The sequence below is a fragment of the Arvicanthis niloticus genome, chromosome 6, assembly GCF_011762505.2.
Source record: "Arvicanthis niloticus isolate mArvNil1 chromosome 6, mArvNil1.pat.X, whole genome shotgun sequence".
NCBI classification, from domain to species: domain Eukaryota; kingdom Metazoa; phylum Chordata; class Mammalia; order Rodentia; family Muridae; genus Arvicanthis; species Arvicanthis niloticus.
Genome location: NC_047663.1, coordinates 93,052,715 through 93,071,504, shown reverse-complemented (window position 1 = coordinate 93,071,504; position 18,790 = coordinate 93,052,715). Strand labels below are relative to the sequence as shown.

At 45.8% G+C, this 18,790-nt stretch overlaps 1 protein-coding gene across 1 annotated transcript in view; it reads left to right on the top strand.

The window, feature by feature from the left end:
* The first annotated feature begins 487 nt into the window (after window positions 1-487).
* The window catches only part of Trap1 (TNF receptor associated protein 1), a 33,054-nt gene continuing 14,751 nt past the window's right edge, over window positions 488-18,790 (top strand). The window contains exons 1-6 of the mRNA XM_034505815.2: window positions 488-643; window positions 8,117-8,281; window positions 8,821-8,903; window positions 11,305-11,445; window positions 13,799-13,870; window positions 15,225-15,385. Of these exons, the coding sequence (XP_034361706.1) occupies window positions 556-643; window positions 8,117-8,281; window positions 8,821-8,903; window positions 11,305-11,445; window positions 13,799-13,870; window positions 15,225-15,385 (710 nt within the window). The 5' untranslated portion in view covers window positions 488-555. The remainder of the gene's footprint in view (window positions 644-8,116; window positions 8,282-8,820; window positions 8,904-11,304; window positions 11,446-13,798; window positions 13,871-15,224; window positions 15,386-18,790) is intronic.

The window sequence follows — 18,790 nt, the reverse complement described above, 5'->3', positions numbered from 1 at the left end:
AAGCGACTGGCGTTTGGATCAAATATTAGAGACCAGGTTTATGGCCTGGATCCCCAAACTTTTAGTAGGGAGAAAGTCACAATAAACGGGTAAGTCCAGAGGTGTTGGTTACTGAGTTCACGTTTTGGCGAATAACAGTCAAACCTAAAATTTCTTTTGTCAGTGTAGGTCTTGGCATTGGTGTAATAGTCTTCCAGTGGCCCAAACGCACAGAAACACTGAGTGGGTTGGCCCGCGCATCCACGCTACAGCCTGGGTAGTGATATCTCCCGTCCAGGGACAGTAAGCAGCCGCCGGCTGGGGACACGAGAACACACACACACACACACACACACACACACACACACACCACGCAAGGGACCAGCGCCCTTGTCACTGAGATCCAAGGTCAAAAAGTACGGTCCTTCGGACCCAGCGCTACGGTTTGCTGCGTTCCTGTTCTCGCACAGGCAACGCCTTGGACAGCCCGGCGCGCGCCATGACGTCACTGAGCCGCCCCCGCGGAAGGCCCCCTCACGGCTCTTGTAGGCTGTTTGCCGCACTAGGAACAGAAGCATGGCACGTGAGCTGCGAGCTGTGCTCCTCTGCGCCCGCGGGCTGCAGTCTGCACTGCGGGCCCCCGCGCTGGCGGGAGTCCGGCGAGGTGAGCGCGACACGAGAGCGCAGAGGCGGTGTCTGAGGCTGTGTGATCTCAGACCGGTGGGAGGCCGCACTGATCCGGGGCTGCGACGTTGGGCGGGGAGTAGGAAAGTGTGGTCGCTTCTGGGAAGCCGGATCGCAGGCAGCCACAGCGTGCTCTGTTCAGTCCCTGGTATTCCTGGTTGCAGAGGCTCCCGAGCTTGGGTTGACAAGTTCGTTGCACGCGGCTGTGCACGCGCTCAGCTCTCGCAGAGGTCAAGCCTTGGGGTAACTACGGTGAACAAAACCAACGGTCACCCAGGACTTCAGGGAGCCAGTGAACTCTGGGTATTTGATCCCTGAATTGAAAGATAGAACAAGGAAAGGAATAACCTTAATCTATACTTTTCCACCCCGCACTCAAGTAACTGTGAAGGTGTTAGCATTACATGCACATAAATTATATGTATTTACAACTATTTTTGCATAAAAGGGCCCAAGTCAAGATGAATTGTGCTAAAGAATTTTAACGTTTCTAGCATTTCTTACACAATTTTTTTATGTTACGCATATACAGGTACAGTAGCTTTCCAATGGCTGCGAAGTTCTGTCGCTCTCATCCTGCACTAAATCTTTGACCACAAAAATCGTTACACTGTTTCACAGATTTGAGTGAGCGATTGCTTAAATCTTTAGGAGCATGTTTTCTGTTTCAGAGTCTGCCTTTTTATTTCAGTATTAGATAACTTACCAAATTTCACCTCGGTGTTTTATTGTGTGCCGGGAGGAAGACAAGGTTTCACTATGTTGTTCTGCCTGGCCTAGAACTTGCTACATAGACCAGGCTCGTCACAAACTCACAGAGATGCCTCTGCCTCCCAGAGCGGTGGCATTAAAGTTGTGTGCCACTGTGCCTGGTGCTCAAAATGCTTTTTGTCTATATATGTATCCTCTAATAGCACAACTGATTGTCCCATAGTATCTTCTCCAACATTTGAGTGTATCTTTAAAACAAAACAAACAAACAAAACAAAAAAGAGTCCTCCAAAGGTCGTTTGTGTTTGGCTTGCATAGGCCCTGAATTTGGTCCCCAGTACCAATGAGAATACAAAAAAACAAAAAACAAAAAACAAAAAACAAAAAAAAAAAAACCCTGTGTAGAAGACAAAGCCTGTGATTTGTATCTACAGAGATACTGTTTTTACTTAACAGAGTGGATCAGTATCTTCTGTATGATTTCTTTTTGTATCATGTTCTGCAAACACCTTCTCAACTGTGGCTAGTTTGCTCAGTCTGTTCCCAAAAGCTGACTCTGGAGTCTTGTTCAAGTTTTTTTTATTTGCAACATTAGTGCTCCTTTTCACTGATTCAGGAATTTGCTTTCACACTCCAGCTGCAGCTGTGACACTAATTCTCCCTGGGTCTAAGGTGGAGAAAACACATACATAGTATCCATTTCCTATTGGAGAGTTAGCCACTTCACTAAAGCTCTGATTTCAGCCTGCTTTTCTGTGTTGGCTCCTTCTGGGAAGTATCAGCTCTCAAGAACCCCATGCTGTTGATTGACTGGTTGGTTGGTTGATTGACTGTTTCTCAAGCACTTCCCTGAATTGTGTCTTTGCTGATGTTCCTAAGTTCATGCTTGCCATCTTTGATAAACTTGTAGGATACAACTAGGAGGTCAGTCAGGAAGTGGCACTCCATGTAACTAGTTCTCACCTGTGTGTTCTGTAAGTTGGAGACGGTCTGACTGACATTTGTAATTGATAGGTTATTTCTCCACTGCCAGTGAAATAAACCAGATTAGATTATATTAAAGACAGGTTTATTGGGAAGCTGCTCTCGGGTGGGCAAATTTACTGACCCCAAGGATCAAGGCCAGGGAAGTTGCCTTGGGGAAGGGGTGTGTGTATAGGGGGAGAGAGAGACAGACACACACCAAAATGTCTGGATTATATAGGAAGGAAACTTTGGGAGAAGGGCAGCCCAGCACCTGGGCTGAAAAGTTTAGGATTGGGGGTAGGGTATGCCAAGTAGGGAGTGAGGGATGCTGCGAGAATCTAGAGGCCAGATTTGCTTTGGTGTGTAAAATAAAGTACATTGGTCCCTTGTCCCAGGGACTGAAACCAAACAGTAATTCCAGAAAAACAGGCAGCATATCTCACAATTTGCACCACTGCTCACCTCTGCATTGTCATTGTGAATGAACACAGCTCTAAGAAGAACAGTTACAGATCTGGAGGGAAGGTGGGTGAGCTTTTTGAAGTCCACAGCTCATGTATTTTCACTCCTTGCTCACTTGAGTGATTCCTGTGTCCAGGTGATGTTTCCCCCTCTTGAAAGCTTGGGTAAAAAGCCTCTGCAGGGTGCCCAACTCCTCTGGACCAGTCTCAGGCTGGAGAAAAATCTGTTTCTGTAATAGATGTATTGGCTTATGAGAATTTAATGCCAGGAGATGAAAAGCTTGTCTCTGTTGTGATTTAGTGAGATAAATTACATCTTAACAAGTTAATAGAAGGAATGCCCCAAAGCAGCACTGGAATGAGCAGTATAAAGAGAGTGAGTGGTTAAGACATGGCTGGCAGGGAGAGGTTACTGTGAGCAGTGGACGAGAGTCAGGTACAGGGAGGTGCCTGGGAGGACAGCACAGGAGGCCCTGAGCCAGCTCTTAACAGTTCATGTGGAAAGGGGTGGTTGCAGCTAGGGTGTGTGTGTGTGTGTGTGTGTGTGTGTGTGTGTGTGTGTGTATACACATGCATGTCTGCAATATCACAGTCACATTATCAGTGCTACTGTGTAAGCCCCAAGCCACCCAGCACTTAACAGTAGGAGACTGGCCTGCCTTTGAGGGTTTTGTGGCTTTTCATTTAGGGTGTGGGGGAAACATGAAGACCGATACTGTTGCAGATAGTGTGTTTAGTGTCTGATTCAGGTACATATATCAAGTTGTTGATTTATTCTTTAAGTCATTTTAGAAAGTTAAGCTAACCAGGAATCAAATCTGGTATATGGTTTTCTCCCCACCCCAATGCTCCCTTTTTTAAAAGATTTTTTGGTTTGGTTTGGTTTGGTTTGGTTTTTTAGACAGGGTTTTTCTGTGTAGCTCTGGATGTCTTGGAACTCACTCTGTAGACCAGGTTGGCCTTAAACTCAGAGATCCACCTGCCTCTCAAGTGCCGGGATTAAAGGTCACCACCTAGCTTTGCAAAGACTTTTTGATGGATATATTTTATAAATACACCAGAGAATCATGCAATGCAGCCTGTGTTGGATGTAATTCTTGCCCACGAGTCTTTACACTCCTTTGCAGCTGGACCTGCAATGGCAGAAATTTTCATCTCATCTGTATTGTTTACTGTGTCTTCTGCTTTTATCTTTACAATAAAGGCACACCCCATCTTTTCTACCCTGTTAGGACTTTTGCTTTTGAATTACCACTGCTGGATAGACCTTTTTCTAAGTTTTGGTTTGTCTTTACTGTGGCCATCACCATGGCACCCACACCAGCATCAGGGAGTCTGTTCCTCTGTCTGTCTCTTGGCTCCCTTCATAGAGATGATAGACAAATTTTTGGCTCAGTTACAGGTGGTTAGTCCATAGCCATTGGTAGGGAGCATGCTGACAGGCAGCCATGGTACCGAGCAGAGCTGAGAGTTCACATCTGATTCAGAATTTGCAGACAGAGAGCTTGGTTTTGTTGTTGTTTTGTTTTTCTATTTTAAGACTGTCTCCCAAATATAGTTCAGACTGGTCTGAAATTTAGAGTCTTCCTGCTTTAGTTCTTCAAGTGCTAGTATTACAGCCATGCACCAATCAAAAAAAAAAAAAAAAAAAAGTCAGAAGATGATTTTTGAGAGATGAGTTTTTTCACACTTTGTGGGTTGCAGACCTCTAACTCAGGTCATCAGGCCTGTGGTAAACACTACCCAGTAAGCCATCTTGTTTTTTGAGACAGGGTCTCATTTAGTCCAGGCAGTTTCTTGAACTCTTGGTCCTATATTCCTGATTGTATCATCTCTGTCTTCTGTCACCAGTCATTTGTTCATTCATTCATTCAGTCAGTCAGTCAGTCAGTCTAGACTGCAACACTTGGGAGGAGTTTCAGCCATTGGTCTTATAGTGTGTCTTTGCTAGTTTGGGGATTAGTTAACATTTTCTTAGGATGGTGTGTCACGTGGCATTGGCCAGTCTTTCCTGATGTGGGAATCACTTAATTAGAGGAGATCTGCCTTTTCCCCAATGGTAAAATTACTGACTTTCTCTTTGAAATCAGCAAATTTTTATTAGGATTCATTAATATCATATAGTTGTTTGCTGACATTTGTCAGTAATTTCTATGTGAACATGATTTGTCTGTTTGTTCTTTATCGTTCCATGGCAGTTTCCCTGTAAGAAGCTGTCCCTTCTCCCACATACATTAAAGTATGGATTAATACATTCTAGATTGAAGTCTGTAGTCAGTTACTGCTAACGTTTGGCTCAGATCATCCCAGGTTCTACTACTAAAAATACCTTCATTTCTTAGTCCTTCAGCACTGTCTGGCACCATTGTTCCAGGTTCACCTCTGCCCTCCACAGACCACTTGTTTCTTCATTGGGGGATGCAGAGTAATTCTAGTTTGCCCTGGACCAATGTGTTCTTGAGAAAGGGCCTGTCAGGAGTGACTGCTAGACAGTTTAAGAAGGCCCTAGCCTAATGGTGTTTGTACCTCGCAGGGTGTTGTTATAAGTCACCCGGTGACTGATACATATAATATTGATATTGATATTTCGTGTGTGTATGTGTGTGTGTGTGTGTGTGTGTGTGTGTGTGTATATATATATATATATATATATATATACACACACACACACATATATATATACATATATATATAAATAAATAAATAGGCACGGTTAGAAAATACATATAGAGGTGTGTGCACTAACATAGGTGCACACACTTCTATGTTAGCTTTGTTTCTGGTCTACATGAACAGGGGTCTCATGGTACCTTCACTTAAAGGGCAATGATGCTGGTCTTAACTCCTCTCCCTTTGCCACCTTCAGCTTTGAGGACTCAGGTTCATTCACAGAGTATTATTAGTATGCTTGACCTCAGTCTAAACCCAGGACAGCTTTAGCCTTGATAACTTGGGCTGGTGAATAGATTTGCCAAAATGTGCAGTCCTTTTAGAAGTCAGCTTTGTAACCTGCAGTAAAAATCACATTTTCCGATAAAGCCCTTACACGTTTCAATCATCTTAAAAATTTTTTAAAAATCACACTGGAAACCCAATTACTTGTAAACTCATATCACATTCACCAAGTGTGCCCATGGCGAGGACAGCAGGAACAACTGTATGTCTTCTAACTGTTGTAGGAGAGAGAGAGGTACACTGTTTCTATATCCCTGTGTTCACATGGCTTGCATCCTGAGTGACAGACGGTGTGCCTTTCATGTCTTCTGGAACTTTGACAATGTTCCTCAGAATTTGTAGTCTTCCCATTTGTAGCCTATAGCAGTGGCAGTCTTAACGATTCCCAGCATGGAAGGATCCAGCAAAGCCCACTCTTCCTGAGTGAAGTTCACGTAGGTCACTACAGTCATCTTCCCTGACTGCTGCGCTTCACCGTGTCCACTGGTGTAGTAGCTCCTTCACACTCTAGGATACACACAAAAGTGTATTTAGAGATGCCTCAGCAGGCAGAAATGCCCATTGCTCTTACAAAGGACCTAGGTTCCTAGTACACCTAACTGTAACCCCAACTCCAGAGGGATCACAATGCCTTGGTGTGGCATCTGTGCATATAACTCATACATAGATGTTGGGAGCAGAACACAGAGATCCTTGTGTTCACAGATAGCACTAGAGAAAACAGTCGTCTTAAACATTCAGTGTTATCTTTTCAATGTAAGAATTATATAACCTGTTTTTCCATCCAGGAGGCTAGGAATGAAAGTGGTTAATAACCTGCTGATCTGTATTGGTCCAGGCCATACCAGGCTTTCACAACCAGGACCAGAAGTGGCTAATAGCCCTGGTGACCTCTACATTATCTGTATGACCTAGACCACACCAGACCCTCCCCGGGTCCTTAAACAGGTAGCCTATCTCTAGAACCCATCTTTATGGAAGAAATGACTTCTATTTTGAGAAGAGTTTTGATGTAATTATGCCCCATTGTGCACAGGGGATTGTGTTACACCAGGAAACTTTTATCCAAATTGTACTGCACTTAAATATGCCTTCAGTAAATTGCCCCATGTCAGACTCTAGAAGTTTGAAAACACCAGCTGTTGAGTTGTGTTGAAGCAGGTCCCTTCTTACCTCATAGATTTTATTCTGCCGGCCCTGGTGTTTATCAGAAACCCACACACAGAGACATGCATGCTCATTATTTAAAATAATAAAAATTAATTATGCATATATTTGTGTGTATGTGTAGGCATTTATGTGCCATGGCACATGTGTGGAGGTCAGGAGACAACCTAACAGGGGTAGGTTCTCCTTCCATAGTGTGGGTTCTGGGGATAAACTCAGGTCATCAGGTTTGGTTGCATCCATCTTTACCTGCTGAGCAGTCTCGCTGGTCCAGATATATTTGTTTTTAAAATCTACTCATTTCTGGATATTCTTCATTCTTTCACATGTATTAGAAGTTAAGGGTGATAGCTGGCAGGAGAGTGTTTCCTTCCAGTCTGGATGTTCACACAGACCCTCTTGAGGACTGACTGTATCCCTGAAATGTTGGCTTTTTATTTTATTTTTTTATCAACTTATTTATTCACTTTATATCCCAATCCCAGCTCCCCTCTCCTCTCCTCCCAGTCCTACCCTCCCATCCCCGTTCTACCAATTTACCCTCCCCTTCTCAGAGGAGAGACCTGCCACCCAACCTGCCCTAGCACATCAAGTCTCATCAGGACTAAGCGAATCCTCTCCCACTGAGGCCAGACAGAGCAGCCCAGCCAGCAGTAAGGGATCCAAAGGCAGGCAACAGAGTTCAATCCAGTTGTTGGGGGACCCACATGTTTGCTCTTTGAAGGCCTCCTAAGCAACGCCAGTGCCCTGCCTGCTAACCCTTGGGACTGAGGAATGGTATAATGGTATCAGGTTCACCCCTCTGGCTGAAGTACAGACTCTGCAGAGTTTTTGTGGCAGTGAAGACTTAGGCCAATCCCCCACCAAGTAGAAACAACTCACACCAAGTTCTGTGCCAGAGGTTTCAAGACCCACCAGGCTTGCCAGGAAGTTACAGAAGCAATTCTGAGTCCCATCCTGGCCTAGACAGATCAGGTAAAATACCTTTTGGTAAAGTACATTTATTTGACACCCTGTTTGTGAGGGAAGGCTACCAAGACTACCTGTTTCAGCTGCTGTGCCTTCATCCTCACAAACATGGGCTGGACTTAAAGAGATTCACTGTGGTCTCTGCCAGACATCAGACACAATGTAAGTGCGAAGGACATCTGCCTTAAAACATTCTCACCTGTTTCTCACGATTGTCTTTTCAGGAAAGCCAGTTCTGCACCTGCAGAAGACCACAGTCCATTGTAGAGGCCCCACACAAAGTCTGGCTTCAAGGCTCTCTGCAGGACAGTTATACAGCACACAGGCAGCCGAGGACAAGAAGGAGGAGGCCCTGCACTCCATCATCAGCAACACTGAGGCTGTGCAGGGTAAGCCTGGAGACCTGCTGTGGCTTGCCCCCTCTGGCAGTCACCTGAGAAGCTGCCAACTGATGATCATGACAGATATGGTAGTACACTAAAAGGGAATGCTGACCCAGCTCATGTGGAACAGGAAAACCATCTCTAGGCCTAGGGACTGCACTTGTAGCTTTTGATGGAGTCGAGGACAGACTGTTAATGCTAAGAAGTGAGGCCTCCTTACATCAGCTAGTAACTCATTAGAGCGTAAGCTTCTGAAGAGTGCACTGTACACTGCTAATGCCAACCTGAGTCTCCGGGCATACATTGCGGGAAGTCTGACTCCACAGTTTGCTGGAGCCTTGCAGCATTATCCCACATTATCTGTATGGTTGCAGGGTTGCTGCACAACTTCTGGCTTGAGAGAGATTGTTTAAATGTCCACTTCTCTTAGTCATTCCTCTGAGTTTAAAAGTCAGAGCCTTAAACATTTCTAAAGGTATGCAGTAGTGTGTTCTTCCACAAAAATGGAAATGCAATTTTATTGATTGTGTCTGATTCATTACCAGGTTCTGTCTCCAAACATGAGTTCCAGGCAGAGACAAAGAAACTTTTGGACATTGTAGCCTGCTCCCTGTACTCTGAAAAAGAGGTAGGATGCATGTGTGTTGCTCCCCAAGCCAGTTGGGTCTGGCAAGGCTGCTCCCATCCCATCCTGGGAAAGTGCCAAATCCAAGTCCTTTGCTCACTATAGGAGAGCTTGCACTGAGGACAAGTCCCGCTCTGGATCCACTAATAAGAGTTTTTACAGTGTCTGTTTTGGTTTCATAGATCAACTCCGGGGTTAATTTTGCTAATAATTTTAAATCTCCCCAATACTGACGTAGATATCTACTTTGATCTGTTTCAGCTGGACTGTTGATGTACTTTGAAGCTCTTGTGTTTGTCTACTTCAGCTGAGTTTGCAGGCCTGAACCTGTGGTACAGGTCACGAGGAACACAAAACCTTTCTGTTTGTTTGTTTGTTTGTTTTTCAAGATAGGCTCTCATGTTGCTTTGTAGCCAAGGATGACTTTGCACCTAAAGCTTTTTCTTACATTTATGTGTGTGTTGTGTGCACGCTCAAAGGTGCTCATGGAGTGGTCAGTGGACTCTCCTTCTCCCATGTGAGTCCTGGGATCGAACTCAGGCCATCAGACTTGTCAGAAGTACCTTTACCTACTTAGCGCTCTTGCTGGCCTGACTATGAGCTTTTTTTTTTTTTTTTTTTTTTTAATACGTTCTAGGGCTTTCCTTTCTTTTAGCACATTAAGCCATGAATCCATAGTGAATGGGCTCTGGCAGTTCCAGCTCCTCCTGTTAGTCCTTACAAAGTGGTGCAGCAGGCCAGCACTTCAGTTCAACATAGGTGCCTTTGTCTTGGCTTCCTTGTTCTCCTGATCATTTTTCTTCACTCATTTCAGGAAGCCATGTTGGCTCCCAGACGCTCAGTGTACTCAGTATGTCCACTGGGTCCCTCAGCAGCAATCTTGCATTTAACTTGTTGCACTCGGTGAGACTGTAGACTGTTGCCATAGCAACACATACAGGGCATTCCTTTCTGACCAGTGCTTATTCCCTGTTGTCTATAGTAGCATCCTTCTTGTAGACTTGTATGTGTGTGGCCAGAAGAGCAATGCATGTTTGCAAAAGGCATATTTGGTGCTGTTCATGTCTTTCTTTGTGTTTGCCATTTGGGGAAATTACTGGAAGATGGCAGCTCTCTAGTCCTTGAACTTCCCTTTTCCCACATCCAGCTCTTGAGCGCAAGCATTACAGTCACTTGTCCCTGCATCTAATTCTTAGACGTTATTTTTGAGGCGATTAACATTCATTTTTGGGTGCTGAGAAACATGCACATAGTCTTAGTACTGGGACAACAAAGGCAAAAGAATTACAAGTTTGAGGTCAGCCTGGGCTATACAGTGAGATTTTTGTCTCAAAAACAGCAGGGGCAACAATAGCAAAACCCATATTGGAATGGCAAGGCTTGGAAAAAGTCAAGAGGAATGCTACCAGCAGGGGGTGCTATACACTTTAAACTTGCAGTCAGGAGGCTGAGATGTGAGAGGGAAGGAAGACTGCTGCTCGCACCAAACTCAGCAATAGCCAGGGTTCTGAAGTAGACTAGCACCCATCCTACGGAAGTCAGTGATCTCAGGAAACACTCTTGTTGGTCTCATGTTACCCACTTCCTTTCTTGTTCTGTGTAGAATTAAGGTGCTTTCAGACCTTGCTGGGGTTTCCTGGCCTCTGACACTCATTCTTATGGAAGGTCAGGGCTTGAGTGTTTGATCCCTACTAGATGAAATGAAGCAGTTGGTTTGTGTTTGTGTGGTAGGGACTGAGGCGCCCTTGTGTACATCAGACCATTGTTCTGCCTCTGTTTCCACCTCCCTACTCCCCATCCCTTTTTTTCCCTTTTGGAGAGGGTCACACTAAATTTACCAAGGCTTCCTTGAATTCATGTATTGAATTCACAGTCCTCTGCCTCAGCCTCCTCAGTAGCTGGGATTATAAGCCCCTGCTCCCAGTCCTGGCTTACCAGTGTCTCTTTCTTCACAGTGTAGGAGAGCCAAATATTTGGGGAACATTTACCATCCTGTGCAAGTCAATTAAGAAAGAGCCCATCACAAGTTTATTTTTTATTTGTTTGCTTGTTTGTTTGTTTGTTTCCAGACAGGGTTTCCCTGTGTACCCTGGCTGTCCTATAGACTGGCCTGTCAATCATAGACTAGGCTGACCTCAGACTCAGAGACCTCCCTGCCTCTCTCTCCTGAACAGTGGGCTTAAAGGTGTGCGCCACCTCTGCCCAACTCTTTCACGGGTTTCTTAAAGTCTCAGCTCACATTTAACTTCAGGCTTCACTGAACATCCTGAAAGGAAAGGTTTTCTACAGAACATGTGCTGAGGAGATGCCGCCACCATGGGAGCTGCCGCCATTACAACCTCAGCAGCCAGGCCTCAGTTGGTGCCGTTCATTCATCTCCCTGCCTCTTGCTCCCATTTCCTAGGTATTCATACGAGAACTCATCTCGAACGCCAGTGATGCCTTGGAGAAACTGCGGCACAAGCTGGTATGTGAAGGCCAGGTGCTGCCAGAAATGGAGATTCATCTTCAGACAGACGCTGAGAAGGGCACCATCACCATACAGGTACTTCTGTCCTGACAGTACCCAGCTCTTTCTCAAGAAACAGCTGAGGTGACCAGACATGGAAGGACTGTGTTCTAGTTATGGCTAGACTCGGGTGACGGCTGACCGTTTCCTTCCTGTTCCAAACACCCATGTGTTCACTCACTAAGCCACTGTAGGATCTTAGAGTCCCAGGCAGAAGACAGGGAAATTTAAAGTTACTCAGAAGGCTGTGGCTTGCCTTTGTATTACCTCGGTGGTCTCTGAAGAGAGAGATGTGGAGGTCCTGGGGATTTAACCCAGGGCCTGCTATGTGCTAAACAGGCCTCTGTCACTGAGTTGGATCTACCCTTGGGTAGACTTTTAAATTTTAAGGAAGTCAAGTTTATCGTTTCTCTGTTTTTAAAAGATGCATTTTTTTTATTTATGTGGGCACACATGTGCCTGTGTGTGGGTGTGTGGGTGTGAATGCGTGCACACACACCTTTAGCTCTTCCATTAATACCTATGATACTTTCAGGTGAATTGTGTATGTGGTGTGATGTCTTACGAATCCCATCCGATGGCATCATCTTGGAACTGTGGTCAGAAATGCAGCAGCTGCTGCCTGCATGGACCCTTTAGCTCTGCCAGCTGCATCCCTGCCCTTGGGTGCCCAGAGCATGCTGTCCTTGCTGGTGCAGCTTTATAAATAGTCTCAGAGTAAGCCAGTGTACTTCTCCAACTAGTTCTTTTAAAAAGCATCTCAGGTTCTCTTTCTGTCACTTTGTCATGTCATATGAAGCCTCTGGACATTTTCATCGGAGTGTGGTAACTCTGTGGACAGATCAATCTGGGAAGAAAGCAAAGAAAGTTAAAAGCAGAAAGTCCATGTTCTCCTCTATACCCTCTAACGTGAAGTTTTTAAGGGATATATAGAAAGTTCTAGTGTGTCTGGTTGAGATGGTATAGACCTATAATAGTTTTTTATTTATATATTTTATATTATATATATAACATATATAATGTATAATATATTTATATATTTTATATTTAATATATGTATTAAACACTGGAGAAACTAAGGAGACTCACAAATTCAAGGACAACCTGGGCTACATAGTGAGTTTTAGTACAGCCTGGGCTACATACCAACTTGACACAGGCTCATCTGAAAGGAGCGAACCTAAATTGAGAAGATGCTCCGTAAGCTCCAGCTGTAAGGCATTGTCTTAATTAGCGATTGACGATTGACGGGGCTGGGCCCAGCCCACTGCGGGGGTCCAGGATTCTATCAGCGCTTGCCTCTCCTCACGGCTGTGGACAATGAACTGTTAGATGGAACTGTGAAACAAACCCTTTTCTCTCCAAGTTGCTTTGGTCATGTGTTTCATCAGAGCAGGGGTAACCCTAAGTAAGATATATGTGAGTAGGTTCCTCAGACCTGTTTTTGGAGTTCAAGTTTGGTTTATGTTTGTGTGTTCCCAGGAATGGAACCTAGGCCTTGAGCATATCAGGCAAGCATTCTATATCTTCTGTGGCCCAGGCTGGCCTGGAACTCACAGTATAGCACAAGCTGACCTCAGACATGCCTCAGTCCTTGTGCCTCACTGCCTCACTCTCCCACACCATACCTGACCCACAGGCCTTTTCCTTTTTTTTTTTTTTTTTTTTTTTTTTTTTTTTTAATGGCTGCTGATTGCGTACATGAGGGGAGAGTTCCCATTAGCTCCTCTCCCCTTCGAAGGCCCGTATCTGACCACTATTCCTCAAGGGGGAGGAGCTAGCAGAAGAGCCATGGTGCAGCTCAGAGCAGAGGCCTGCTGCAGGAGAGAGGACCTGTGGCCCACGGACGAGCTGCAGCTACTCCAGGAGTGAATGCGCTGGCCAGGGGCCTGCAGCGCGTCCTTCCTGCCTCGGGATCGTCTGAACTGCCCCCAAGAGCTGTCACCTTGCGCAGGACCCAACAGTTGTGATCACTGCCTCCATGGTTCTGAATAGAAGAGCTACCAGAGGATGAGAGCCAGGCAGGCATGTGGCCAGGATGTACTCATGAGAGTTGCATGGTCACCTATCGACTTGCTGACTCAGCACCTTCTTTCTGGGATTGGTTGGTTTTATGGTTTGGTGCTGAGGATGGAATCCAGGACTCTCACAGATAAGCTGAACTATACTCTAGCCCTGAGGTGTTTTCAGTGGTGAGTCTTCCAACCAACCCTTCAGGTCTTCTCTGATGCTGTAGACTGACAGGGTGGACTCTCTGATGAGCTTGTGGTGTGCTTCCTGAGCCCACCTAGCCAGGGTCACAGAGGGAGGTCATTGGGATTCCTGCTCTTGTCCATGTGATTTGGCCTAGCTACACAGTGTCTGTGTGTGACAATATCTCTTTCTTTAGGACACTGGCATTGGGATGACACAGGAGGAGCTGGTGTCCAACCTTGGCACAATCGCCAGATCGGGGTCAAAGGTAGGTACGGCCTAGTACCTCTCCCCCCTAGGATAGGCGCTGTAGGGCCATAGAGAGGTGTCTGTTAGCAGTCTCATGCTAAACACAGGTGGCAATCACTTTGCTCAGAGCTGTAGTATAGTGAACAGACATGTTGAAGCCTGCCTGTCCTAGTCTAGAAGGATCCATTCCATTCGCCGACACATACCTTCAAGTTAGCCCCTAGCCACCCCACAGCTACAAGGCCTGACACATCCGTGCACACTCAGCAGAGGTGGCCACATCTCCCAAGCAGCATTGCTTTTAAGACTAATCTTGAGCCACTCTGCCTACAGGTGCAGTGGTTTGAGGACAGCCAGCTATTAGGGGTCATTTATTGTCAGTGTAATACAATATATGCTGGGAAGACAAGATGCCTGTTTGGGGATCCATTGGCAGGGTCCATTCTGGCCTACGGCAGAGGCCATAGGTCTGCACTGCCTCCTGCTTCCTAAGTGCTTTTTCTGTTGTTTCTGTTTATGTAAACAGTGCCTTTGATAAGCCAGTGTCTCACAGGAATTCTACTTTACCATTTTCTGTACTGTGACTTCTACCAGTGAAGTTCCTTGTTGAGTTTTTGTGTAAAGTAGTCTGTACTGTCTCAGAGACCAGCTGTGAGCTGCACATGCTGCATTTAAATAAATTAAAATGAGATGTAAAGTCAGCTCATTGATCACACTAGCCAGATGGACAGATGTGCTGGAAGCTACCATGTTGCATGTATGCTGAAGACAGATGTTTGCAGGATGTTCTGGACAGCTGCCAGAGCAGTGGACAGTGACAATGTGAGACTAGCTAATTAAGCACTGGGGTGTTTTACAGAAGCAGTACACTCTGACTATTTATACTCTGGGTACTGTAAGTAGAAATGGTTTTCAGTATGGGGGTGGGGAGTGTAGATTATACAGAGACACCGCTCTTAGACAAGTTCCTTAGCATCCATGGACCTTGTATCCTGGTCCTGGGACAGTGGTGCCAGGTTTGTGCTGTTTCCCACAAGGTTTTGAGCCTAGGACACATGACACACAGGACAATTATAACAGCCCACTGGGCCTGCTGACTCACAAGATCAAGTCTCCTCTTTCCCTGTCTGGTATGACCTGAAGTTGTTGGCAGTGAGCAGTGTACATAGGCTATAGCCCTAGCCCTGCCTGGGCCCAGCTGGGTGGTTTTGAGCATCCTCCAGCTTCTGTTAACTTAGTCCTTTATGAGAATTTAGGGTGGTAGAGAAGGATTCATGTACTTTCTCACTAGACTCTTGGGATATGCTAGAGGACCCTGCCCAGCACAACACAGGTGGAGTGGGCCACCATCTGAACAATCTTTGCCACCACAGGCCTTCCTGGAAGCACTGCAGAACCAGGCAGAGACCAGCAGCAAGATCATTGGCCAGTTTGGAGTGGGTTTCTATTCAGCCTTCATGGTGGCTGACAAAGTTGAAGTCTATTCTCGCTCAGCAGCCCCAGAGAGCCCAGGTTACCAGTGGCTTTCAGATGGGTAAGTAAGAAGAGACCTACCCACATTGTCAATGTCCCTTTCCCTCATGGCATTGAGAGGCTAGTGTCATCTGGCATGCAAACTAGACATTATCATGTGTTTGTAGAGTTGACTTAGAAGTGTGAGACAGGGTCTTTATATTTAACACAGGTTATTCCAAAATGCCCTGTGTAGCCAAGATTAGCCTTGAACCCACAATAATCCTCCTGCCTCAGCACCTGAGTGTTGGGATCTCAGACATGCACCATTGCATCCAAGACTTAGGAGTTCCTTAAGATGCAGTTGTCCATTTTGTGGGCTGTTTATGTGAAGCCTTACCCTCTGGCTTTGGGACCCCAGACGGCCTTGGGCATGGGTCATTGTGCTGGCTCTGTGCTGCTGTACTATTTGGGTCAGCCTCTTGGTAGTGCAGTGAAAGAACAGGGCTTTCTCTGGTGCCCTTGCCTGAAGCTAGCCCTCTCTGGGATTGGTTCTGTAGGAACCCTCTTTCTTCCTGACTAACCTTGACACAGCAGTGACATACCCAGTTAAGTGTGGGCCAGTGTTGGTGTGTTTGTTATCTGTTTTATTGGGTTCTCATACCTCTACCACCCTTCCAACCCCTAACACCAGGTAGGAGAGAAAGAAGGTTAGAGGGGAGGCGGGGACATAGACTTCTTTAGGCCAGTTCCTGCTGAGTAGGGGCCCTGAGTTCCTAGGGGCAAGTCCAGTCGTCATTGTCAAAATACCCAGCAGTCCAGCAATAGCAAGTGCAGCAACAGGGACCAGTAGCAGCTGCCTTCCTTCTTCTTTGCACCTTTTAGCCATCTCAGGACTCTGTCATTATTTCCCTCTCCAGAGTCCCCAGAATTGAACTGTTTGCAGCTGGCAAAAATCATGCCCCTCCTAGAGCACAAGCCAATCATAGTTAATTGCTGTGGACAAACTGAAGCAGCTCCATATCCCACACCTGGGATTAAAACAAAAACATTTGCATAATATGACTGATTTTTTTTTAAAGAAACAAAAATTCTCACTACAGGCAAGTCTGTGTGGGGGCTTTTCCCAAGACAGGGCTGACCTTGTCACCCTCTTGGCTGCACGCTATCAGATGGTGTTCTTCTCCCACACTTTGGGGTGATACCTGACAGGGTAATAAGGTAAAATAAATTTAGACTGCATTTGAAGAGAATGGGGGGGGCGGGCGCTCAGCCAAACTCAAGTTTTCTTTTTTTCCCAACTTGATTTCTGATATTCTCGAGTTTTAGTTCTTTGAGAATTTCATACAATGTATTTTGATCGCATTCCCCACCCCTCCCCACCCATTCCACTTTCCCAACCTTTCAACTTTGCGTCCTCATTTTTTAAAAACACATCCAGTTCAACCTGTGCTGCTTATATATTCTTGGGCATGTGCCCTTCATGGGAGAGTGACCAGACAGCCAGGTGACCTGAAAAGTGATTTTCTCTTTCTAAACAGTTCTCAATTTGCAAGTATCTCCTTAGCTACTGTGCCCACCTCCTGGCTCCATGCTGGGATTATGTCTGGCTTGAATGATGGGTCTTGTGCATGCTGTGTATCTACTGTGAATTCTTCTGTGTAACTGACCTGCTGTATACAGAAAACTCTCTGCCTTTGGCTCTTCCAACCTTTCCATCCCCTCTATAATGATCCCAGAGCTTGGGAGGAGGGTGTGGTGCAGACCTCCCATTTGTGGCTGCACACTCCCCTGTCCCTTATTCTTTGCACTTCCTGGGTCTCTGTTAATTGCCATCCACTGTGTCTTAGTGCCTTTTTATTGCTGTGACAAACACCACAACCAAGACAATGTGTAAAAGAATGCATGTAATTGGGCTGATGGTTTCAGAGGGTTAGAGTCACTGATGGTGGAGCAAAGGCACAGTGGCAGGAATACCTGAGAGCTCACATCTCGTTCCAAAAGCAGGAGGCAGAGGGTGCGTGCTGGGAATGGTGCACATCTTCTGAATTCTCCAAGCCTGCCCTCAGTGGCACTCCTCAACAATGCCAAACTTCCTGATCTTGCCCAAACGTTTCCACCAACTAGGAACTAAGTGCTCAAATATATGCCTGTGGGGCCGATCTCATCCAAACCACCACACATTGGAAACAAAGCTTCTTGGTGAAGGGTGGCAGATGCACTAATCTGTGGCTGTTGCTGAATTGTTAGAAGTCATTCTAATACTGTGTCCACTTAGTAAAGTATTCGTACTAGCTTCTCCCCTAAGGGCCTATGATCTGTCTGCCCACAGGTTCCTGGGGCTGGTAATTGTACCAGCTAAGGGTTTCAGCTTGTGGAACAGATCTTAAGTCTAATCAGAAAGTTGGTTACTCCGTGACATTCATGACACCTTTGTGCCAGCAGACGTGTTTTACCAAGGTGGTCATCGTCGTAGTTTGCGGGTTTCACAGCTGGCTAAGTAATAATTTCTTTTTCCTTGGGCGTGTGTACAGCTCCTTCCATCACTGTGAAAGCCAGCAAGGCATGAAGCTTCGAATTGAGCACCAGCTTGATTTCCCTGTGTTCTTTGACTCAGTGTATTGTGTCTTCAGCAGTAAGATCTTACCATAGACTTCTGAAGGGTAACCAAGAACAATGGCAGTAATCTCTAATATTTGAGGGGGTCTGTGGGACCTCACTAGCTAACAACTTTAGAAAAAGTAACTTATTCCTGCCACTGGACTTTGTGTTATCCTGTGACTCAAACAGGATGTTGCCCGTCATAGGCTAACTGCATTTATATGTGTGTATATATGTTTTAGGAAGTGTCTGCAGTAGTATATTTCCATGACTTTTTGGAAATGTCCTCAGTGTTAGCTCTTCCTCCTTGAACCCCCTCTTCTGCCCTACCATTCCATCCCTATCCTCATTTAACTCTTTACTCCCCTGTGTTCTCTCCCCTCCTTTGAAGTTCACCCTGCCCGTGGCTCCTTACTAGTTTCCTGACCTCTGGGTATTCTAGAATGAACACACATCTGAAGATTCAAAGCTAATATTCACAAATGAGAGAAAACATAATCCTTTCTGGGTCGTATGGATAATTGTTTGTTTAAGAGCCAAGTAGCGAGGTCTTATCGACAAGTAGAGTAAGGGCCTCCTACAGAGGTCTGCACACACACTCCCAGACCAGGAAGCTAGTTGCACGCAGCCTTCTTCTGTATTTCAGCAAATTCCCTGAGAGCTGTTTATAGTGGGCACTGCATAGTGCCAGCAGAGCAGGGTTTGGGGGGCAGAGCAGGGACAGCCCCTCTATCTACATGCATTTCTGACATCATTTCTGCTCAGCTTGGGGGGGGGTCCCCTTGTCATTATCTATTGTGAACCACATGGAATCAGCCCCCAGCCCCAGCATCCTGCGCTGATGCAGAGCTGGGCTAGGCCTGCTTTTCAGTCACATGCTCAGAAA